This window comes from Falco rusticolus, chromosome 13 (genome assembly GCF_015220075.1).
Source record: "Falco rusticolus isolate bFalRus1 chromosome 13, bFalRus1.pri, whole genome shotgun sequence".
NCBI lineage: Eukaryota > Metazoa > Chordata > Aves > Falconiformes > Falconidae > Falco > Falco rusticolus.
The window spans coordinates 4,195,480-4,220,256 of NC_051199.1; the positions used below are offsets into that span (position 1 = coordinate 4,195,480).

A 24,777-nucleotide genomic window follows, 5' to 3' on the forward strand; every position below is an offset into this window, starting at 1 on the left:
GCATAAGTCTGCAAAGCTTCACAGCTGATGCTCTGCATGCCCTGTGGTGACTGGAGGTTGTCTTTTAATGGAGATCTGGGCAAAAGACTACAAAGACCACCCAACAAACGGTGTTGCAGGTCTCTTTTTTTTGGTGATGTGGGACATAGCCCTCCTGCTAGCTGTACATCTTTTAGCAACTATTTAATGTTCATTCACAGTAATGATCTTGCTTTAAAAATAACAAGGCAAAGGCACGAACACCAGGGAAGCTCATTGCTGTAAGATGGCACGTGCCCTCGGCACCATGCATGCACCACTTAGCTCACCAGAGCCCCATCAAAGTGTCACGTACTTCTTGGCTCTGCCAGGTGACATACTAGCAAAAGCTTTTGTTATTCTTTTAGGGAAGCTATTGACGTATGAGTCACGCTTTCTGAAACAGTGTCCTTTCATCCCTTCTCTTAAAAATTAGAAATACCAGGAGATCCTAGTGAACCCACGGCACTTTCTGCATTACAATCGGTGGAAAAGATAAGCTGTATTAATTGTATCAACTTCTTTGAATCTACTTGAATTCCCAGGCTCATCCTGCTAATGCACAGGGAAGGAAGGGAAGTTATGCAGGCTTCAACGAGAAAGCCAGGATTTTTTCCTGACAGATGACCTCGGTTATGGCCACACTTTTGAGGCCTTCGTCCCTTTGGTTCACTCCTGTCCGCTGCCCAAAGCCCCCCGGCCCCGGGGCGGGCGGGGGCTGTCGGCGCCTCCACAGAGCAGGCGCTACCGCCCGCCGGGGAAGCAGGAGCGGGGCAGCCCCAGGCGCCAGCGGGACACCGGTGTCCCCTCGCTAACCGCGGCTGGCCGCTGCTGGTTCGGCCGGCACCGTGCTACCCCTGGGACAGCGTAGCGGCCGCTTCTAACAGCAGGCAGCAGAGGATACGCGCATGCCCCTCGAAGGGGTGGGTAGAGCCCTCCTAAGATGGCGGCACGGGCGGGATGGCGGAGCTCGCCGCTCTCAAGATGGCAGAAGCGCTTCCGGGAGGGGACACCAAATGGCGCCGCGCGAGGCCCCCTCTCCCCGGGGGGCTGCCCGCCCGCCCGGCCGACGGCGGAGGCCGACACCCCGCTTGCAGTGCGCGCTCGGCGCGGCGCTGCCCGGCGCGGCGGTAGGGGCGGCAAGGCGAGCGGCGCTGGCGCCTGGGCGGGAGGGCGGCGCCAGGCAGAGGCAGGGCAGCCGCTGTCGCCATCGTGGCGCGCCGCGGAGGGGCAAGGGCCCCTGACAGAGCGCGGCCGCAGCGCCATGGCGGGCGTGGGGCGGCGGCTGTGGGCCGCGCCGGCCGAGCCCCGGCTCTGAGAGGGCGCTCCTCGCCGCCGCGCTCGCCGGGCCGCGGCCTCCCGGCGCTCCCGGCCGCCTCCCCCGCCCCTCGGCCGCCCCTCGCAGGCTGCGGCCCGGGCGGCGCTCGCCTCCGCTGCCCCTTGTCGCCGCGCCGCGGAGATGGCGTCGGGGCTGCGCGCCGCCGGCTTCCCCCCCTGGAAGCGGCATATCGCGGCGGAGCTGCGGCGGCGGGACCGGCTGCAGCGGCAGGCCTTCGAGGAGATCATCGGGCAGTGTAAGTGGGCCGCGGCGGCGCGGCTCCCCTGGCGGGGCCGAGGCCCAGAGGCGCTTTTTCTCCCCGCTCCTCCTCGGAAAGTGGGGGAAACGCGGTGGTAAAGGCCCCCCGGGGCTTCGCTGTGTCGTTTTCAGAAGACTGGCTGGGAAATGATTGTTAAAACTGAGAAAAACTGGGCTTTCTGCGTTACTGAAGAAAATAAGTAGTTGTTTCAGTTCCCTCACGAGCTAAACCGAGTTAGTGCTGTGGATAGTGACTGAATGTCTAAATTGTCTGTGCAGTTCCGCTCTGATGTTGGTGGACTTGAGAATAACGGTGCTATTGAAGGTGCTTGTGATCTGTTGTAAAATTTGGCGCGATTCAGGGTCTCTCCAGCGCTTGCTTCTCCTTCCTCAGCTGTGAGGGGGTGGGTGGCAGCGAGGGCCACCCACAGCTGCTGGGTGGCCCCGGTGCTGTGTGACCTGGGGGGGAAAAGAGCAAACCTGGTGAGGAGTGTGGGGTATGGCCACTTCTCTGGTAGGCCTGTTTTCCATTGCTATCACCTAAGGGGCCATAAAGAGTTTGAACCTTGAACTCCTTCTGTTTTAGCAGATAGCAGTGCACTTGAGCGGTTTCGCTATTAAACTTTCATAAGAGCAGTTCCACACACAGCATCTGGATTAATGAGGGATTCCTGGGGTGGCAGCGGAATGTTGCCTTAGCCTGCTGACATCAGAGAACTGCACGTTCATGTGGTGGAGGCTTAAGTAATGTTTGGTTGTGTCACAGTAATTAAAGATACTGGATCTTAGTTGGTAGAAAAAGAGGGTGGGAATCTGGTTTTGCTTTTTGGTTGTCGTCTTCATTGCGCTTTTTGCCCTTTCAGATAACAAGCTACTAGAGAAGTCAGACCTTCATGCAGTGCTGGCTGATAAGCTTCAGGCAGAAAAATATGACATGCAGAGCAGACATGAAATCAGGTATTTAAAATTCCTTTTCTGTCAGTCAGTTGTCTGTCATGCACACTGTTACCTAATCCATTGTTTGAAACACATTGTGTTTCATGATGTGTTCGAAGCACAGACAACTTTGAGGTTACTACAGTAACTTGGAATAAAAGAAACGTGGAATTCTGCTGAACTAAAACCAAATTATAACTAACTCTAAACTTTATCAAGTTACAGTATGTTTGCAGTATACGGTGCAGAAAGATTTGATTGCATTTTGGGACAAATTAATTTATCAGAAATTCAAGGTGTGGAATTGGACTGGAATGAGCTTCTGCTTCTGATCTGTTTGCTTTGTAATGCTTATGTTTGCCTGGTGTTCCTAATGGTATGGCTCTTGAAATTGTTTGGTCTTGTAAGCACTGCAGTGCAGGCCGTCTTTTAATCTGTGTTATCACATAGAAGGGGAGAATGGAGAAAATCATGATTGTGAAGTGTCAGTCCTAAATAAGCACCATATGCTGAAAAGAATGTGTGTTCTGCCTGCTTTCAGCAGGATTTTTTTCAGGAAACTTCCTCTCTTTAACCTGGGAATAGCATTCCAGCGCTGTGTGCAGCTGTCATGCTGCATATTCTCTTGGCATTTGAATCCACAGCAAACCAGTATGCTAGTAGCATGTCCTTGTTTGGACAGGACGTAAATCCCAGCAGGTAAAGGCTATTGGGTTCTGCTGTTGGTGTAACTGAAGAGAAGGCAGGGCTAAGCAGAATTTCCTACTTTTGAAGGAACTGCTTCTTCTGTTGAAGCTCTTTTTGCATATAATGCAAAATTGTATGTGTGTGTCTGGGATACAAAGCAAGTAAATACAGTTGAGGCTAGTGTGTACTATTACTAGTAAGGAAAGAAGAACTTATGATTTTACAGGAATTGCAGGGAAAATATTAGCATTTGGCCAGCAGGCTGGAGTTAACACCTGTGTGAAAGACCTCAAAAGCTTTCTGATGACTGCAGCTCTCTTGAATCATCTTTAGTTTATGGGAATCTGATTCTGGCTGAACGCCTACTCTAACAGATGAGGCTGGCGTAGATGAGGGTGAGAAGAAACGCAGGGAAACAGCATCTTCTTCAAAGTAAATATTAAGCTGAACTCTGATACTGCCCTCAGTATGTGACAGTTTTTTGAAACAGAATTCATTTCCTTATCCTAGGTAGCTGAGGAAAAAATACTTTTACTTACCTTAAGACCAAGGAGGAATACCTAATTCTGTCTATAGAGGTGTACATGGCCAGAGTTACAGGGTGTGTTGGATATTACCACAGGGCTCAGTTTCCTATCTGTTTGGACACAGTGTTTTGGAAATGCAGTGTCTTCTTGTATAGCATTAGTTCAGTGAGGTGTTGGTTTTTTGTTTTTGATAAGAGCATTAAGTTACTGATATCACTGGGAGACCTTTCAGCTTCTGAATGCAATATCTGTTTCTCACTGGAGTGTTACAACACAGAATGACAGCAGAAACAGATGCTTGCAGTTACCTTGTTCTGTTTGTCTGGTATAATAGTGATTAACTGAAAATTATTTTTTTAAAAGCTGTAACTTAAAATATATCTGCTAACTTGCTCAGAGTCTCTATGTGTGTGATACGTATACATGCTTTTAAAAACCTGACTTCTGTTCTTGTCTCTGCTTTCAAAGACACGAGTGATAAATGTTACAATCATAGTTTGTGGGGTGGTACGTGTGTTCTTCTGGTGTATAGAAATTCCAGCTTATGTCATGGTACAATTGTGTTGTAAAAAAAAAAAACCAAACCAAAAAAACACTGCAAAACCTCTATACAATAAGAGGCTAAAACACAGGACAGCGGAGAAGCAACTTGTAACACCAGGAGTATACCCTTGATTCCCTGGCCTTTGGTTCTGTGCCCTGAATTATGCTCCCTCCAGATATCTAGCATCTTTGAGGTCCACCAGCTTCTTCCAAAACAAATGTGAAGTGGTAAAATATTTGTAATCCTTCCAGAATTTGAAGAGTGTACTTCTAAGACTCAGTTGTCTTCATGCAAATTTAAGCAAGGGCTAGTTGCCTCTCATTTGAGGTTGAATGCTGTTTTAGAAATTTACAAAAAGGTGAAATGAGTCCTCAGTAAACGTAATTTTCCAGTACTATATAATGGCATTTCTGTTGGTGAGAAGTGTGTTGTGGGGGAGCTAGCTGTGGCTTGGTTTATTATAAATGACCTGTATCTCTGATGTAGTATAGAGAATGCAAGAGAGGTAGTGTCCTGAGACTGTCGAGGGTGCAGAAGCAATTGAATTCTGGTTTGTGACATCTCTTCTTCCTCTCTCTTAAACTCCAGTCCAGGACATGATGGCACATGGAATGATGCTCAGTTGCAGGAATTGGCACAGCTGAAGATAAAGCATCAAGAGGAGCTGACAGAGCTGCATAAGAAACGTGGCGAGGTTAGGAAGGCCTCTTGTGTTCTGTATGGTCCATATGTGGCCCTTTGTGAACATGACTGTAATTTTACCAAGCGTATTCATCATCATTTTTTCCTCATTTCTTGTACAGCCCTTTTTTAATTCCCCATTTTGATGATTGAAATAAACCAGAGATGGTTGGTCTTTAAAACTGACAGCTGGGAAAGAAGAGCTTACACTGTCAGCATAGCACAGTTTTTAAGTGCTTAATTTTGTTTCATGAGTGGGTTTTTAACTGTATTTATTAGGAGGGGGGAACTGATCCAGTTTAGAGCTGTGCATGACCACTAGTTCTACACTGAAAAGACCTGTAATGAGTGAGAGAATAGGTGGCTGTATGTGGTTTCATTTGTCTCACTTTGTAGGACCACTGCTATAAACGAGTGGACAAAACAAGCAGAAGCAAAGGTTGAGAATGCCGTGGTGTTAGGCTGAAAAGGGAGTACTGGTTCTGCCATTTAGGTGTGGTAGGGAGCCCAGGAATCCTGTAAGCTGAGACTTGGGCCTGGAGGAGAGGAAAAGCCATCTTTTTGGGTTGTTTTGGGGTTGTTTTCCTGGGTTTTTCTGTGTTTTTTTTTTAACGGAAAGATGTGGCAACTTCATTGGCAGAATTGGGTTTTTAAAAACCACAGCAGTGGATTGAATGACTCCAGGAGCTAGTACCTGAATGGTACTGCAGACTTCTATAGGGCGAAGGCAGGAGTGACCTGGAAAACGTTACCGTGATCCTTTGATCACACCTCACTAGAGTTGTGGAGAAGCTCCAGTGTCAGTCATTTTAGGCTTTTTCAAAGAGGAGACAGCTTTCTACAGGAGGTGTGCACTGACTAGTCAAAAGCACTGAAAATTCCTTCTGCCCACCCAACCTGGTATCCTAAATATCTACCAAGGCAGGCACTCTTCTCAAAACTCAGTTTTCCTTCTCTTTGGGCCTCAATCTTTCTTCTCCCTGGGCAGCTGAGGCTCTGAACGCTGTGGGGCTTGCTGCTGCTTGCTGGCAGGGTAGCTGTGAGCTCGCAGCAGCAGCAGCTCATCGTTAGTGTTGGCCTCTGCCCCTCTGTTTCCTGTGCACTGCAGAGATTCCACCAGCAACTTTCTTTGTTGGAAAACTTCATGAAACCTGTGTTTACAATATATGAGCTACAGGTCTTCTGTGGTCCTGGCTGTCACAGGAAGATTTGTTTGGTTCTTAGTACTCATTGGCTTACTTGGCAATTTTTAGTTTCTGTATTGATTTTTCCACTACTTTAAAAAATAAAATTTCTTCTTAATATGCGTTCAGTTTGATGTGACTTTATTAAAGAAACTTTTTGAGGGAAAGGAGTGAGCTATCAAAGAACAGTAACTTTTTGATAACTCATTTTTGAAAGTGGATTCCCTGATTTAATGACCTGTGTGATGGGGGGAGTGAATAGATCTGTATAGAAGGATGTGAAAGACCTGAAAAGTATGCTGTGTGCTTATACTGTTAGATTGGTCTGCACTCTAGCTGGTTGCTGCTCAGTGTGTGTTATCCAGCTGGCATCCCTGCATTTTGTCATGTTATTTTCTCCTTTCCCTAGCTGGCCCAGTCTGTAATTGATCTGAATAACCAAATGCAGCAGAAGGACAAAGAGATGCAGATGAATGAAGCGAAGTGAGTAGGAACTGTTTTGTCTGTGTTCTTGGTATGAGACCCAGACTTCTGGTTGAGTTGTTTAGTGGTGTTGTAATATTTTCTAGGAGTCCTGGCCACGGGCTAAAAATTCCTTTGCTGGGTGTTGTACAAAAGGCACAAAGAAGATGGTATAGGTCCCAAAGGAGGTCCTCATTGTTTTGTATATTTTGTTATCATTCCAGGATTGCAGAGTATTTGCAAAAGATCTCTGAACTGGAAACGGAGTGCCAGGAATTGCGTAGCAAACTGCAAGATCTTGAGCGAGCTAATCAGACACTGAAAGATGAGTACGATGCTCTCCAGATCACCTTCAATGCCTTGGAGGAGAAACTAAGGAAAACTACTGAAGACAACCAGGAGCTGGTCTCACGTTGGATGGCAGAGAAAGCACAAGAAGCCAATCGTTTGAATGCAGAGAATGAAAAGGATTCAAGGTGAGACCGATGACCTCTATTTGATAAACTACTTCCCAATATATTTTTGAATACTGAGTGCCTAGGATAAAACCAGATTTAGTTTTGATCTCCAAGAGCTCTCTGTTCTTGCACAACACAATGAGAGTCCAGAACTTTGTGTTCCTTCTGATGGATGCTTCATGAAAACATTCCTGTCTTTTAAATGAATAAAACATGTTCTTTTGTTTCTTGAGCAATATTTAACTATGGCCTGAAGATCATAAATCAGATAAAAACTGAGAGGGTTTTGCTGGCGTTAGGCTTGGCCTTCTCTTGTTCATATTGCATCTTGATACTCCTAGTTTTATTCTTTTTTGACTTAAACAACTGAAGTGTTTTTTGCATTCTGCTAGAAGGATTGGCTGCCATGAGACTGAGCTGTGTATAACTTGCAAAAATAAGTTTGTACATTTGTTTTTTTCCTTGCAAAATAATAATTTTTTTCTGAATTGTTTCAGCTTACTTGCAAGCTAACAATACTTGGAGACTAAGAGTTATAATACAGGTCTTAAAGTATTGAGCAGTTTTGTATTATCTTTACTAACATAATCATTATTTGTCAAGTTCTTGCACTCCAAGCATATCTGCATCCATATGGGTCATAAAGGGCCGTTAGGTACCCTTCGCCTTATTGCCTCACTTGATTGATCTTGTCCTTCACTAATCACAGTAAGAAAACTGCCTCTCCTGCACTGAGTATCTTGAAAAACAGAGTAAAATTAGAGCAATGGTCTGATTTTTTTATTATTATTTTAAAAAAAAAATCTTAAGAAGCCCATCAAAACTGTGCAGGGTGACCTTTGGAATGGGATTAAGGAGGTTTTTGAGTGGTTTGTTTGGGGGAGGGGGGGGTTGTTGTGTTGGTTGGTTTGTTCTTTTTTTTAAATAACCTTGCTTTCCCTTTCTTAGGAGACGACAGGCCAGGCTGCAGAAGGAGCTAGCAGAAGCTGCCAAAGAACCCCTGCCTGTTGAACCGTAAGCAGTCTTGATTTATAGTCTCCTTCATCACTTCATGCCTCAGTTTTACGCAGATACGTGATAAATGGTATCTTTGTTATTTCTAAATTTGGTGATGTAGAGGAGTGTTTAAACTTCAATGTAAAGTCAAAAATGTACAGTAACTCTCCCTCCTTGAACTTCCAGAAGAAGGAGCTCTGTTATGGCTAAAAATAGATGCTTGGACTGAAAAGAATGGTTCATGTGGTGAATGTATATTATCTCAGCATAAAAACATTGGTTATGTGGTGCCTTTGGTCATCAAAATACTTCTTCAGTCATGAAGCAACACACTCTGGAGATGCCTGTATTTTTAAGTGTTAGACTACAAAAATATGTTCAAGTGTTGCCTGTAGGAACAGGTGCTGAGTGAGTTAAGGTGGATGAAAATACACTGATCACTTCTTTACTGGGAGAGGTTTATTCTATAAGGAAGAAATTGATAGATGTGGAGTTACTTTACCTGGCAAGCCAGAGATGAATACTCTAATCTCTTGTTTTTTTCACTGCTGTGTTTGCTCCTGGGTGGTATTTAATCAGCTTACTTGAAGTGGGCAGTTGATGGTACAGGTGCTTTGCACCAGGTTGGTAAGTTTTTTGGCACCCGTGTTAGCCAAATCCAGAAAAACTACACCTGCTGCATTGTTACTGGAGACTGCTGAGACAGTCTTTAAAGCCCAGTGCCAGAGCAGTGTGCAGGCTTTTTTTTATATCTGTTGGTTTTGTATTAGCATCATGTAGTCACGTTAAGCCTCTGTGCTGCATGTCCTTGCACATGATAGGAGCAGCGTATCTGCTCTGGAAGAGGTCCCCCACAAAAGTCTGGGGTAGGTAGGAAGGGCATTTATAAGGGGAGGATGAGGGAGCTTCTAGCATTTGGCAGGAAAATTGAAACAGCAATTAACAATACAACTGATTAGCACGATTTGCTTTGCTTTTTTTTTTTTTAATAAATGTTTAAATGCTTCCATTCCCTTAGCTTATTGAGGTGTGACTCTGCATGACAAGATTACTGCTGACCTCTGTGTTACAGGCTAGTAGACAGTCCCAAGCCAGAGAACAGCTTTCCCAGCTTGTAAGAATAGTGATATCCCTCTTGCCCACATTATTTGATGTAAAAGCACATGAAATATCTTGGAATATTAAATTCTTCACTAAATAATGTTGCACGGAGAGGGGGAACACCCATGTAAGGTCTGTGGCTACTTTCCTTGTTAAGCTTCTTCCTCTCCATCACCCAAAGCGAGACCTTCCTGTCTTAGAACTGGACTCAGAGGTAGCTGTAGCATAACAGCTTGAATATTTTACTTCTTGTTGTGGTGGGGATGGTGGTCTCAGTGTTCCATAAATAATTTGATGTGAGATACTGAGAAGTTAAAAAGAAACCTGTTTAACAAAAAAAAAAATGTTTTTGAAAATGATTGCTCCTGTAAATTGCTCAAACTTTGCTTCACAGATCTTTTAGATTCCTTTTTGATTTCGTAATTTTAGAGGGTTTGTATTGTAGAAAAGTGCTGCTTACTGAAGGGGAAAATTACAGCATTTCAAGGAGTGTGCCTTTGTTCATTTACTTGAAAAATACATGAAGTTAACATGGAAAGTTCTTTTGCTATGTACAATTCCAAGAGCTCAAACTTCAGATTTTAAAAACGAAACATTAGCAGAACTTGATAGTGTTTTATTGAAATATCAGCCTGATACTTCCAATCAGAGAACATATTTTCCATAGCCTTTTCATATAGACTGTCCTCCAACGTCTTAAACTTAAAATGCAGACATATTTTTAAATACAAGATTAAAAACGGTCCCATCATCTTCAATTCTTCTGCAGCTGAGTGCTATCTGATGTCAGGAATGGAATTCCTACTTAAATGCTGAATTTAAACATCCTGTTCAGTCAAATGGCATCAGGTTGATAGAGTGTGTTTGAAAATAGTTTGTCCTGCAAAATCAGGGGTAGAGGAAAAATCATCACTGAAGGAAAAAATGCTAGGCTGTCAGAACCCGCGATGACTAATGGGGAAGAAGCTTTGAGCATTAGCTGAATAGTTTAGCTGGATTAATTCATGGTGTATGTATTGGAACCCCACACTTCTGTTCAGCGGTACACCAACAGTTTTAATGAAGTGAACCAGAACATCCTGCATACTTAATGGAGCAGCACCTGAAGCACAACAGTATAGAAAGTGTGAGGATGTTTGTGGTGTGGATGAGGAAGGAAAATTCACACTCTTGTAGTTTTTTTAATACGTCCTTGTTTTGGAACAGCAAAAAAGGTTCTGTGAAAATAGGATATCATCTCTGTCTGGGGTTGCAATAACTCGTGTTTTTGCTATTTTGTAATGGTTCCAGCAAATATAATTCACCCTGTAGCAAAGCCTTGCTCAGAGGTTGTAGGTCATTATAACGCTATGTGTAGTGCTGCGAGCTGAATGCAATCCCTGTGGTAAAGAGAATCTGGAAAGGATGCCTGTCAACATAAACAGGGAGGCAGAAGTCCAACTGTGTTGTCAGTGAAGAGTGCAAGTCGCAGCTGGAAAGAAAAACCTGAAGTTTAGGTGCTGCATGTACTTGTTTTCAGACATTGTATGTTGAATGTAGTATCTCTGGCAGTGACAGCTAGATCAGTGTTTCTGTTGTCTGGATCCACCTGCATGTTACCACAGCCAAATAAACCTCGATGTGGGTTAGACCCTGGAACGCTGTCATCCATTCAATTCGTATACATCAATGGGTGGTTTCCATAGGAAGCTCTGGCTGATTGAAAATGAGCTGTTTTCTCTCACTTCAGCAGGGATGATGATATTGAAGTGCTTGCAGATGAAACCTCTGACACAGCTGAGGAGACATCACCAGTGCGAGCTGTCAGCCGAACGTCCAGGTTTGTAGAAAAAAAGATTTTTGTACCATGTCACTAAGGAAGCACAAGGGGTATAAGGGAGTTGTTTGGTACGTTATTTAGGTTTTTACTTGTCTTTAGCTGGAACACGCTTTAGTATTTCTACCAGAGCAGTATGAAACTTGTGTGCTGTGTTCTCTGTTACCATGCTTTAGCTTTAGATATGCTGGTTTTCCTTTGCTTTTTTTAACTAAATTACAGTAGTCTCTGAAAAAAATCTGTGTTTAATCTTGAAAACAAAGGTTTAAAACCAAAATAGACAGTAACATGGGTATTGCAGTGCTTGTTGTATTATGCCTCTGCTACTATACAAGATATCGATGTGACTTTGCAAATAGCTGGGGTTTTAGATTTAGCTGAAATGTCTTGACCTAGATTAAATGCATCTTTTTTTCTTTCTCTAAAATAGCAGTGAGTGGAAAGTAAGAGGTAGTTACATGAGAGCACGGATTAATTAGGTTGAAACGTCAGACTTGGCAGACTGTTATATCTAACCCAGTAATTCACAGGGTGGAGGGTGAAGGAAATTGAAGAAACTTCACTCACAAATTATTTTCTAAGTTGTAGTTACTGGTGACTTTTGAACTGATGCCTGCCTGTGTTTTCTGTCTTCGGACTGGGCCTGCAGGGGAGGGAGTCTTTCCAGAGACTTGTTGCTATGACATGTATTTGTATTGATCTTTATGTGGAGAAGCTATTCACAAGGTTTAAACCTGTCCTCCCCTCCTTCAGTAAGCGACTCTCCCAGCCAGCTGGAGGCCTTCTGGACTCTATCACTAATATCTTTGGGTAGGTTAGAACACTTTCACCTCCTTGTTTTGTATATTGGTTTCAATGTACACCAAAATCTTGGTGATGCAGGGAATACGAACAAATTAATTTCAGCCTTTCTTCTAGCTTCTGCCTTTCTTTTTTTTTTCTTTTTTTGTTCTCCTCAACTTCCTGTTTCTTCCATCTTGCCGTGTGCTGACCTCTGACCTTTCCCTCCAGTCTGTCTGAGTCTCCCCTTTTGGGACATCAATCTTCTGATGCTGCCAGGTGAAAACATTATCCACTCTTAGTCCAGCATGTGAATGTATTCCATTGAAGTAACATGGAACCCAGCTGCATTATCCTGATTAGATTTCAGATGGTGATATCATTGCCTAGAAACTGTCTACAGTTAGGGAGGCAATGAGCCCCTCTCTGTGGAGAGAATACTTGGGGTTTGCTCTTACTTTCCACTGCACTTTGTTCCTCTAATAGGGTTATTTTAAATAAGTTGTTGGGCTCTGTGTTTAGTATCCAGAGTGGAGCCAGTCCTCAGTTAATCTCTGCATTGGGTGGAAGGTTTATGCTTAAATTGTGCAGCCTGAGCTTTTGAGTGGAGCATTTTGCTGCCTGGGATGTGGTGTTGCAACGATATTGATTCTCCCTAGACATAGTGATGGAGTTACAGTCTTTCTGGCTGAACTCGGCTGCAGTCATTCCCATGTTTCTCTTTCCTGTTAAAAAGCAAACAAACCAAAAGACCTGCTCCAAAATGAGGTCAGTAATCAGTTCAGGTGACTTGTCTGGTGTGCTATGAAATATCGAAAGTCACAAATGGATGTAGTGTTATATGACAAATGTAATTTTTGAAAGATGGGATAAAAGAAAGTTAAACTCCTCCTTCCCCTGTTTTTTAATTGCTGTACAGTGTAGTTAAGTGACAGGTACAGATCTGGATGAACTCAAGAGAAACAGCATTCAGTTCTCATTTTAAAATATTTCTACTTTGTTTCATCTCAGGAGACGTTCTTTGTCCTCGTTCCCTGCTCCCCAGGATAATGTAGAGCCACATCCAGGTGCCAGTAAAGAAGTGAGAGTGCCCACTACTGCCATATGTGTCTTTGTAAGTATAGAAGGAGTTCTCAGTTTTACCGTTCCTTTTACTGTCTTTGGAGGAAATGAATCCTCTTTGTGCGGGAACTGCTCTCTTGAAACTCTTTTCTATTAATGTTGCCAAACGAGAAGTAATTCTTGATTTGGTAGCATAATTCATCCCATGTAATTCTTAGCCCAGATGCTTGTCGGAGCCAATGTGCTTGATGTCTGTCTTGCTGAGGTCAATGATGACTAGTAAAAGGTCTGAGCGCACAGGGGAATTACACTCCATTACCCTCCTGGCTCCCAGCAGTCCCTGTTCTGTCATGCCATAGTAGAGCTGTGATTGAGGAAGAGATTGCTGACAGTTTAGGATTAATTCAGTTCCAGTTCTCCACAGTGAAGGGAGTTGTGGCACTGAATGTTATCCAACAGAACTGGTTAAGAGGAGCTTGTGATAGTGGGGTGTCTTCATTTGTTGTGTGTGATCTAAAGTTTTCAAGCTGAGACCTCCTTTATGTGTTTTGGCCTCACAAGGCCAAACTTAAAGTGGTGGGCGTTGCTGTTTGAATGAAAGATACTGTGGTAAATTGTCTTGTAACACAGCTACTTGTTTGAACATTCCTCTTGAGCTTTCTGAGGCACTCCAGTGCTGGATGTGGGTATTTCGTGGGTGTGAAATTACGTATTTCATCCAGAGTAACAGCCTGGCTCACTGCAGTATGGAGGCTTGTGTATTCCCAGCCTGCTCTGTTAGCGTCTTCTCTCATGGAAGTCATGGGGTGGCGGGAGTAGCAATGTTACCTCAAGTGAGAACAGAGTCATAACTTAGGGGACAGCCTGGAGCTGGCTTGAATAGGGAGCATCAGGGGAGGTGTTCATGGCCGCAGTATGCGTTGCAACCTCTCTTCTCCTCTGGCTATGTACAGCAAGCACAGCTGATCGACAGCTGATGTCTGATTTCATCATAGAAGATATTGCAAAGCTATATATGTGAGGTTTTAAAGAACCATGTGAAAAGTTACATTGTTTTCACCTTTCTCTTGATCTTCTGTAATATCATCTGAACTTGCAAGAGCAGTGCAACCTGTCTTCCCGATATAGAGGGGTAAACCACAGTAGGACATGCCAACCCCTCGTCTTGGCAACGTGGGGAATGCTGCCCCATTCCAGTTCCCCATCTTGCAGCAGGAGTAGGAGCAGCTGCAGCAGTAGGCCTGTCAGACTGTGACAGTATGGAGATGATGTGTCGTTAGCACTGCAATGTTAGAAGGAAGAAGTCTGTACTCGGTTCATGGTAATCCATGTGTTCCTTCTGGAGATGATCTGTGTTATGTTGTAGCTCCTGCATTTGGAGCCCAGGTGGAGTGTGAGGACCTGTCTAGGCCCAGCAGAACATTCCAGTCCTCCAACGCGAGGACTTTGCCAGAGGTTTGGCAGATAAGGGAGCAGACCAGACTCACTTCTGGAGAGATGAGTAGAACAGGCTTGGGAAGGCAGAGAAGGTAGCTGCTTCAGCCACCATTCTCTGGCATAGTTTCTAGGCAAGACCTTTGACCAGTTTTGTTCTGAATGGCTCTTCTGCACTTGTAGAAAGATCAGATTTGAAGTGTGATGACCCCTAAATATGAGCTGGCAGACCAAGTTCAAGCAACGAGTTCCAGAAAAATACAAGTTTCCCGAAAAACTGATTTTGAAAGAGCAGTTACTGCAAATACTTAAAAAGGAATGCAGCAAATGAATTAAGAATGTGGTACTAAAACTATGTGGGTAAGTAGTACAAAGCTGTGAAATTAACAGAGGGGGGAAAAAAAGGAAGGAATCTTAAGATCGTCTTAGGTTTTAAAAGGTTAAGAATCACTATTCAGTGGCCAACTCAAGCTTCAAAAGATCAAGCTGTGAGAAAGCAGGAGTGTCACTGCACCTGCAGATAGGAGCCACAGCTGAAGCCCAAGGTCTCTGTGAGAGATGTCACAACTTTGCCAGTACTACTTAATTACAAATATAAAGTAGTGTTATCACCAGTACACCAAATGAATGCAGCTGATCTGTTATGCTGTTTTCTAGCAGACTTTCCTAACTCAACCCTGACTTGAGTGTTCTGGTGTTCTGGAGTTGCATGAACTGATTGGATCACGTTCCATGGCTGGCTCTAGATGGAGAAATGAAAAATTAGTTTCCTACTACAGTATATGACCTGTTTTCTGTCCTTTCCTTAATTTATTTTTTTTTTTGTATCTTAAAAGCCTTACCTTATAAAGCCTAAACTTGCAAAGTGTTGTAAGGCTTCTGGCAGTTTATTATCACCATTGAGTCCTTGCTAGTGTTTGTGTGCTTTTGTTTTTTTCTTTAGGTAAGGATCAGCCTTTTTGCTCTGTCTGTATACCATCAGCCGTAGTAGAATTTCAGTCTGTGGCTTTGTTTCCTATATACTGCTGGAAGATCTACAGCAGTGGTTCTGTATAACCTTTTAAGTTCTATAGCTTTCTAGTCTGTGTTTTTTGGGTCTATGCTAATTCCGTTTTGGGTGGCTGTTCTGTTCCTCCCACTCCTCAGGATGCACATGATGGGGAGGTGAATGCAGTGCAGTTCAGCCCTGGCTCCCGGTTACTAGCAACAGGAGGCATGGACCGGAGGGTTAAGCTTTGGGAAGTCTTGGGAGGTAAACATTTTTGCTTTGGGCTATGGTGGGGTGCTAAGCAAGCTGATGTTATAGTTCACTTTGTGTCAGTTTCTGTTCTATGCTTAACTTTTGTTTGTCTTTCTCTGTGCAGATAGGTGTGAGCCCAAAGGTTCCCTCTCTGGTAGTAATGCTGGGATTACCAGCATAGAATTTGATAGTGCTGTGAGTATCTGTGCAATATCCACTCTTTGGGAATTGGAGTAAATTAATTGAATTATGTTGTGCTCTGCTATCCATTTCCATTCTAACACTTCAAAAAGTTACCTAAGAAATGACTTAAAATACTTACGAGAGTAAAACTGCAAATGGTTAAAAATTGCACAAAAAATCTTTATTTTATATGCTGCCATCTGTAATTCTCAACTTTGTTTACAATTCAGAAGATGATATGCAGCTCAGACATTGGCTGACATTATGATAAAATACACTAGGCTTTGTCTAAAGTAAGAAATTAGTCTTCAGCTTCCCGCTGAAGCTGGCATAACAGCACAAAAGAAGCAAATACACTGAGGCTTTTTTCTGTGAAGCTTATTTCCATAAGTGCTCTGCTGAGGTCTGTGATGAATAGTAAAAGGTCTGATTTATCCTAAGGCTTGCACTTCCATGACCTTTTCTCCCAGCATTTTCTCGCCAGTCATGGCACAGTGATGGTGTGGCTGGCAGAGTGTTTGCTGACAGCTTGTGATGTGTTCAGTTCATGTTAACCTGAAGTATTGGAGACATGACTGGAATCAGCATCCAACAGTCCGGCTTGAAGGAGTTTGGGGTTTTGGATTGTTGTAACTGGACGCATGATCTGACTTTTCTGCTGAGACCTCTTCCACAACACAGCACTTTACTGCATAGATAGTAGACCAAAGCTGACCTCGTTTCCCTCATTTGGTGATTTTATGTGCTAAACTTTATTGATACATGCCCAAAAGGATCCTTCCTTTGGACACTAACTAGCTCATTAGAGACTTGCTGGCACTGTTAATCTGCAGAAGAAATTAGTTCTGATTTTGGTAAGTTGCTTGAACACATTTGAGGACAGAACTGCTTGAGGTGAGATGCTTTAAGGGCTTTAAGGATTCAGAAAGCCTTTTAAGAGGGACAGGAGTGCAAGCATTAATCTCGTGACATTCTCCATCATGGATGACTTGGAAGAGGCCAAAGCCTAAAGCCATGAACAAGTGTATTTATTGCTCCCTGGACAGATTTTGGTTTTGGAATCTTAGTTTAAGATGTTAGAATTCTAATGAAAATTACAAGAATTGGGCTAATTCAAGTCTGAGGCCTAATTAAATCGGTGGGGGTAGATGATGCAGGGTTTTTTCCCCTGTGAAAAAATCAAAAAAGAGGAAAAAAAGAAAACCACAATACATGAGGGTAGACTAGAACCCATTTCCTCACTGCAGCAGAAGGAAAAAGAGAATGTCCTTTCTGGTCTGGTTATTGTTATTCCTTTTATCTGTAGTCGTGATTCCACAAATCACTGTCACATTTTGTTGAGAAGTAAAAGCCACAGCCTTTTTGTAAGTTGTTACACTAGTTTTCCATACTGGTATACGCTACTATGTTTTTGGTTTTGTTCTTTTTTTCCCTTGGCAATACAGCACTAATAAGATTTTAATAATTTATGAGAAATACTTTTGAGTTTAATTTGCATATTGACTAGCAGAAGTAGTTTTAAATTAATCTTGTGTTCACAGGGTTCATACCTCTTAGCAGCTTCAAATGACTTTGCCAGCAGAATCTGGACAGTTGATGACAATCGGTTACGGGTGAGTCTCTTGAAGGCAAAGTAGTGCTCAGTTTGCTTCAGTCTTGTATTTCCAGTTTTGTCTAATGGGACATGACAGTTTTGGAAGTTGGACAGTTATAGACACTTTCAATAACTCTTCTTTTTAACAGGATTTTTGTCTCTTAAGGGTCTTCACAGCAAGACCTAAAATACAGTATTGGTCTCTGCACAGTCTTGCAGGAAACTCCAGTTAATGCATATTTTCACAATACAACCCCTGCCCCCAGTAAAACCTTGCCATATACACCCAATACATACCCCTTTGCAAATGTAAACACTTCTTGTGGTTTGTGGAGAACCACTTTAGTGTTTTAGCCTCAGTCCAGGGAGGACTGCTGAAGAAGGCTTGCAGAAGACAAATTATTTTTTTTTCAAAGTCAGGAGCAACATTTTTGAAAATAAGTCCTTTGCCTAGCTGTTAAAGGCAGCAAGCCTAAAAAGTGCTTGACTATTCTCAGTGTCTTTTGAAAGATTCCTCCTCTCCTCCCAACTCCTTTGTATCATGTTCTCCGCTCTAGTTTAAAGAAGTTATCACATTTAGTTGGCCAAAAGAAAAGTTTCTTGTTAGCTTTCTAAGAAGTTTGTTTGTTGTCATTCCTGTGTATGCTTTCTCTCAACTTTTTATTTTAGGAAGATGCTACACTGATGTTCTGAATCTTCCAACATTTCACGTCAGTTATAACCTAGAGTTGCATTGTAATTCACTGGGTATTTCTCAGTGTGGAGATGTCAGGTCTCATTCAGGAAAGTGGAGAATATCTGTTCTTTTGCAACTTCTGTTTGGTTGCAAAACCTACTATTGGATGTGAATTATAATGAATAAAAGTTCAGCAGATTATAGATTATTCGCTACAAAGTTAGTTATCCCTGCAAATGTCCACCTGGCTTCACAGTAGCTTCCTGTAATTTTTTCGTGCCCTTGCTGACTATCAGTTTTGGGTGAGCGCATTCACTGTTCACTGCGATAAAATAGTGCATTCTAGGAGTGCGTGTGATACGGATTTGCCATAGCTTGCACGTGAGCAGCAGGCAGTGAAGCTGAAATCATGGTAAATCTTGCCACAAAGTCCTTACTTAAATGCAAGTATCTGTACATAATGACTGTGCAGCAAGAGCAGAAGAGAGATGTAGGGTGAAAGTTTAGATCCTCCTTTCCAGAGTTTGTGACCTTTCTTAAAACAAAGTGGTCTTTATGGAATGATTTATTCTTTTGAGTTTGTGTTGTGTATCAGGTTACTTCTTTTTTCCAAACTGCTCCCATTCCTTTCCATTCTTAAGGGGTTTTGTTTTGTATTTCCCAAGCCCAGATTGCTTTGTGTAATTTGATAGTCCTTTGAGTATTTAAAACAAAAAAAAATTAACTATATACCAGAGATTTCTCTCTTTGTTTTTCACAGTTCTTAATTCAGTCATTCGTTACCTGTTTTGTGATTTAGTATGTAACATTCAGCAATTTGAAGGGAATGTGGTTCGTGTTGTTCTCAGCCCTGCGGAGCCTCCCCCTGCAGTTACGGGAACTGCTGCAGGGAGTTTTTCTGAAATCTCCTGTTGCCTTAGCTTTCAGGCTTGGAAGTGTAGCAACAGCGTAGATACCCTGTCATATCCTCGAGAGAAGCTCATTATAAAAATGTGAAGGCGCAGTTTCCATTTTCAGCATGCTTTAACCCCTTCTGCTCACTGCTCCTTCAAGGCTGTGTTGCAGTTGCCATCTGTCCATGAAACATAGGGGTGTGGAGTGTTGAGGAGGAGAGCTTGCAGGTTCCCCAAATCGCTAGAAAAACTGCAGCTAAAGGTAACCTGTGTCTCCCAGCTTCAGGCTGAACTCTGTGTTACTTAACACTCCTACTCAGTGTTAATCTCTGTTTAGCTATAATAGATGGTTGGGTTTTTTCCTCCAAGCCATACAGTAGACCTGCAAATTATGATTTAAGAGTGTCTTTGAGTTGCTAAACAGCAGAACTAGTAAGCTACGAGGAAAGGGAGCAAGTGGAACTGTGCAATTTTACCATGTAAATCTCTCATCCTCAGCACACCCTGACAGGTCACAGCGGTAAAGTTCTGTCGGCCAAGTTCTTGCTGGACAATGCACGCATTGTTTCGGGAAGTCATGACCGGACCCTCAAGCTGTGGGACCTCCGCAGCAAAGTTTGTAAGGAGACCTAACTTTTGTCTTTCATCCATGTTCTGTGCTTCTACTGAATGTAAATGGAAGCCTGACACCAGCTAGATTATTTCATCTTATTGCTAGTCAAAAAAAGCAAAAACTAGCAGCCATTTCATCTTCTGTTGTTATTCAAGTAATTGGATTCTTTCTGCCTGTTACCTGGAGTAAGAAAAAGAAATCATGCGTATGCAGGAAGCAGTGTTAATGCTATTACATTAACAGCAGCTGTGTTCTGTGAGTGTTCTTTGTTTACCAGTCAGGGGGTGGGTATTGTAGTCTTCCACTAAAAACTTGGAGCCTTGTCAGAGTTTTTAACCCTGAGGTAGATGTAAATGTCTCTTGGAAATGTACTAAAAAATTTCAACATCTCAAATAAAGGAAATGCTAGGATCCAGATTTTTCTTTGGGAGAAACGCCTTATTTCCTTAGGTTTCCTCCTATTGATGGGTCTTAAACCTGCTCGCACTGAGAGAAGTTGCGATTCAAGGTTACCTTGATACCTGAACTGCAAACATAGGTCAAGGAGACAGTTCCATGTTGTTTAACAGTAGCAAATTAAATACGAAGTGGAAGTAAAGCAGCTGTCACGGGAGCATTTAAAGGGATATTAGCCACAGCAAAGGAGATTGAGAAGGGCAGAGAGGTTGTTGAAGACTTAAGTCAGGATTATTCTAAGACAAGAGTTTGTCTGCCCTGTGGCACTCCTTGGACACTGCTGTGTGTGGTGTAGTGATTATTTTCTGTCTCTGTTTTCATAGAATCATAGAACTGTTTAGGTCATCAATTTGTACAGTGCAGATTTCAGTGTGTCACTATTGGTTTATCCTTTTTAGGTATAAAAACAGTGTTTGCAGGATCTAGCTGCAATGACATCGTATGTACTGAGCAATGTGTAATGAGCGGACATTTCGATAAGAAAATTCGTTTCTGGGACATCAGGTAAAACTATTGTAAGAGAGCTTGTAGTGTAGGAATGGTTATGGGGTTGCTGTCCAGGTATAACCTGCACTAGGGCACTCTTCTTCCTGAGCTTAGAAGTGAATGAGACTGTTGGAGTTGCAGGAAACCGTTAAAAGAGAGTTTTGTTACTGCTTTTATACTGTTTAGTATTTAGAGTTTGGGACTTTTTTTTGGGGGGGAGGATGCTGTTTCTCTCCTGAAAAGGCAATCTGCTTTCTTGTAAATATTTTTGCATCAGTCAGTACTTGTTATTCTAGATGATATTTAGTTTTTCAGAGGGTGGGGGTGTGAGGAAAGTAGTATCTTAACTATTGGCTGGAAGTGTTATCCACAAAGTGAGATCTGGCTTGGGAAAGAATAAAAATGTGAGGATAAACCAGTAATCCTTTTTGTGCTCTTCTTTTCCACATTGGGACAAGTCAGAGTTTTGATGCAGTGGCTTGGCTTCTGGACTGTGATTTACATATTATTTTTTTTTCCTTCTTTTGTCTTTAGGACTGAAAGCATAGTAAAAGAACTGGAGCTGCTTGGAAGAATTACAGCTCTGGACCTGAACTCGGAGCGAACGGAGCTTTTGACCTGTTCCCGTGATGATCTACTGAAGATCATCGATCTGCGGGTTAGTGCTGTCAAGCAGACGTTCAGGTGAGTATGTTCTCCACAAGCACGTTAGAAATTTCAGAATTTAGGATTGTGGATTGCCCGCAGTGCTGGAGTGGTTTTAAGTATCCTAACTTTTTTTCTGCATGGGGAGCAAAGTTCTTTAGAGTCTAACAGCAAAGAATTTGCTCTGGTGGATCTTTTAATTTAACTCTTTAAAGAAAAGATGTATGAAAAACGTGATTAGTGATAAAGGGATCCTGGAGCTTATTCCAGACTTGTCAATGTGACGCTTGGGGACATGGTTTCATGGTGAACTTGGCAGTGCTAGGTTGATTGTTGGACTTGATGACCTTAAAGGTCTTTTCCTATGATTCTGTGTAGAAATCCTTACTGTGCTTTTTAGTGAGAACCTGGAAGTCCATCTTACAAATGAATTTACAGTTATTTAATTCTAACTTTTCAGTGCCCAGGGATTCAAATGTGGCTCTGACTGGACAAGAGTTGTGTTCAGGTAAGGTCACATATAAGCAAGATAGTTGATAAATCTTTCCCCAGCAAAATTGAGTGATTCCTGATGCTTGGCTGCGTTGTCCCCATTTACGGGTAGAAAAACTGGGGCAGAGTTTGTGACTTGCTCAAGGTTACCTCTTGGTCAAGACAGAGTATATCTGTAGATGTTGATCCAATGTCTTGGAAACTTCCTGATTTCAAAGTGCTTTCACCTCTTAGTGTTTGCAGCTGGTAACAACATAACTCTTAGTTAATGCCAAGCTGCTTGCTTAGGAAGTTGCAGCTGAATGATCATGTGTGCTGATAAATTGCTGGCTTGAAAATTATTCTCTGACTTCTGCACCTTCTCTGATCTCGTAGCCCTGATGGTAACTATGTGGCTGCTGGTTCAGCTGATGGGGCCCTTTACATCTGGAATGTGCTCACTGGGAAATTGGAGAGGACGCTTGCAAAGCACCACAGGTGAGGGGAAGCTGGCCATTTAAAACGGGGATCTGGATTGTGAATCTTGCTGAGCTATGAAAGAATTGTAGTCGTGCAGCTTTGCAGTTTGTGTTGGTGTGTGAGAATTTTTAATATGCAGGTTCTTTGTGGATTCATGGTAGTATTCTCTAGATTGAATTAAGGTTAGGTTTGTTAGCGTTCAACTTCTTAAACAGAGACGATTCTGGTAAAATGCATTTAATATATTCTGAAGAAATTGTATCTCTCTTAGGCTTATTAAAAACCTGAGTCTCTTGAGAGCTGAAAAAGTGCTTTTTCTTTGATAGAGTATTATAATGCTTTATTCCAGTGTCAAGTACTGTTGTGGAATTCAGCTTTTTTGTAAACTTACACCTGGTTTCCAATTCAGTTCTCCTATCAATGCAGTCGCATGGTCACCAGCGGGTGCCCACGTGGTCAGTGTGGACAAAGGCAACAAGGCTGTCCTGTGGTCTGAGTTCTGACTGGACGGAGGGTGAAGGGCAGAGCGTCCAGCGCCTCTGTGTATGGCGGTGCTGGTCCATGGCTGAACAGAATGGAGACCTGAGCCCGGATCCATCCTAAGTCGGGATATTAACAAGCGCATGGGCTTCACTTTCCAGAGGAAAGTTCTAAAGCAATGGAGAAGGAGCCTGAGTCAAAGACTTCTTCTGGCTGTAACTGCACTGTGGTACTCGGACTCAGCAAGGGATTAGCTGTTCTGGATGGAGAATGTAGTCATGCCTTTACATGCAGTATCTATGCACCAAGTGGAGCTGAAGGTACTAGTGGGATTCCTCACCAGACAGCTGTGCCAAATACCCAGTCACACAAATGTATCTACAGCACTTCGGAGTTGGAAATGTTGGAAAGAAGTTACTGTGTATGCTGACTTAATACATGTCCTGTCTCCTGTGTTCTGTTCTTGTGGCCTACTTCAGGCGTGGGGCGAGAAGATCCTGAGACGTGGACAGGTCCTAGGCAGTCTTAAAAGCTGTTCCAACACTTCAGGAGAGTCTCCTGTGGCTCTGGCAGCTCTGCCGTCGAGTTACCGGCGCAGTTCAGAGCTGCTGTGATCCTGGCAGGCTCTCCAGCACTGTCATGTGAACTCTCTATCAGTTTCACCTGTTCTTAAGGCGATGGTCCATTTTTCAGGACTTCTGCCTGCACCCTTTTGTCAAAATGCCCTCCAACAGCTTGGGTATCACAAATTACGAGATTTTTTAATCTTTTTATTCCACAGACAGTTTGGTTATTGGGCGTGAGGAGAGAGTTCACCTTCTGTTGTGCTGCTGCGATAAGGAATGTAGTCATACTGTGACTTCAGTACCGGAATATAGATGTTTGATCCCTTTTTCTGTTCATCCGTCCTGTCCTGGCGGCTGTCAGTAGAACACAGGAGAGAAGTGGGGTTAAATCCCAAATCCATTGTTTTGGTGCTGGCAATTCCAGGCCACTTGCCCCCTTCTTGAGCACATGTGCAATATACCTGTTCGCGCTGGAGCCCTCTCCGCTACGGAGCGGTGTCTTGGCTCTGTCCCTATTGAAGCATCCAAAACCGTGATGTGGCTGGGTGTGAGCTGCCTGACATAACTTTATCCAGCCAAACCTTTCCACATCGTCTGGGCCTCAAGACAAGCCACCAGCGTTTTATTGCCTTTTAATTTGCACTTTATTTTCTTCTTTCCTGATAGTGTTTTACTAAGGAAGTGTGTTCTTTGGAGGGGCTGGATTAGGGGGCAGCTGCTATACCAGGCATCTCTCTAACCTAGCCTTTTGTTCTGACACTTTCTGCAGAGGGGAATTAGAGTATATGGGGCAAAGTTTTTATTTATTCAGCTGCCCGTAGGAACTTGATTGTAAATAAACCTGTGTTCTGCTTTTAAAACCCCACAATGCTCAGATTCATTTATTTGTGTGTTTGTGAGATCTTGATCCGAATGAGTGAAGAGGGGAACCTGAAGTGTTATTTTTCCGTGCTGTTTTCCTGATGACTTGTGGGTTTGTATTCAGCCACACTGTGGGATTCGGTGTAGAGGGGGAAGAGGGTAATGCTTTTAGCTGGACATCCCGCAGGTACAACCTGGTGTCGCCCTGTCTCAGGAATACTGCCGTGAGACTGGAGGAGGTCTTACCTAAACTTGCTAAACAAGTGCCTCTATTCTTGGATATTTTGGGTAAATTACTGAATTGAGGAAGTTAGTATCTGTATTTCAAGACACTGCTGAAAGTAGGTGGCTTTTTCAGCTGTGATACTTCGACGGCTACCTTGTTAAGCTTTTCAGCCAGCAATAGTATGTTTCTTTAAAAACACAAAACCCCTTGTTGAAGGTAATGCTCTGGTTCCTACTTCAATATAATAAAGCAAAGTCTCCGGCTGTTTAAGGTATGAATTTAATGCATAACTAAGAGCCAGCACTGACCACCCTCCTGTTTTCATAAGGAAAGAAGCCGCCTGTCCAGCTCTTGGAAGTGAGAACCGTAGCAGAAATGGGAAGATTCACATTGGCATTCTCAAGCATTTCTAAAGGGCAAAGTATTTTTTTTCTTCAGCCTGTGGCTGTGGCAGAAGGTCCTTGAAGAGGCACCTACCAAGAGTCCAGGTGACCTTGGTTACTGTGGAAAAGCAGATCACTAAATGACAAGTCAGCGTGATGAAAGATTATTGGGAGATTAACATAATAAAAACTCTGCAGGCTCTGCTGAGGAGGATCAGAATGGGTTTAGGATGTTTATAATTTAGACTGCTATACTTGTGTT

General features: G+C 43.0%; 1 protein-coding gene and 2 non-coding genes across 9 annotated transcripts; all 3 read left to right on the forward strand.

Annotated features, from left to right (window-relative positions):
* The first annotated feature begins 1,267 nt into the window (after positions 1-1,267).
* On the forward strand, positions 1,268-23,908 carry ATG16L1 (autophagy related 16 like 1). 7 transcript variants are annotated; one of them, XM_037406408.1, is made up of 19 exons: positions 1,268-1,592; positions 2,458-2,551; positions 4,877-4,982; positions 6,563-6,636; positions 6,840-7,091; positions 8,022-8,087; positions 10,900-10,989; positions 11,740-11,796; positions 11,998-12,045; positions 12,778-12,880; positions 15,409-15,514; positions 15,627-15,697; positions 17,227-17,298; positions 19,347-19,467; positions 20,316-20,421; positions 20,938-21,087; positions 21,509-21,556; positions 21,916-22,017; positions 22,409-23,908. In XM_037406408.1, the coding sequence occupies exons 1-19, from the start codon at positions 1,478-1,480 to the stop codon at positions 22,500-22,502; spliced, it is 1,875 nt and encodes a 624-aa protein (XP_037262305.1). In that variant the 5' UTR covers positions 1,268-1,477; the 3' UTR covers positions 22,503-23,908. The 7 variants fall into 7 exon arrangements, with proteins under 7 accessions (XP_037262305.1, XP_037262306.1, XP_037262312.1 ...); XM_037406409.1 differs by having other exon boundaries at positions 10,903-10,989; XM_037406411.1 differs by lacking the exon at positions 11,998-12,045 and having other exon boundaries at positions 1,269-1,592; positions 10,903-10,989.
* LOC119157122 lies at positions 13,093-13,363 on the forward strand. Its single transcript, XR_005107387.1, has one exon.
* Positions 16,088-16,351, forward strand: LOC119157123. The gene has a single exon (XR_005107388.1).
* Positions 23,909-24,777: the final 869 nt, after the last annotated feature.

Excerpts from the sequence above, each read along its gene's own strand:
- ATG16L1 (XM_037406408.1), top strand. The coding sequence starts at position 1,478 with ATGGCGTCGGGGCTGCGCGCCGCCGGCTTCCCCCCCTGGAAGCGGCAT. Across the intron at positions 1,593-2,457 it reads CGAGGAGATCATCGGGCAGT|ATAACAAGCTACTAGAGAAG; the intron begins GTAAGTGGGCCG and ends TTGCCCTTTCAG. Across the intron at positions 11,797-11,997 it reads TCTATCACTAATATCTTTGG|TCTGTCTGAGTCTCCCCTTT; the intron begins GTAGGTTAGAAC and ends CTTTCCCTCCAG.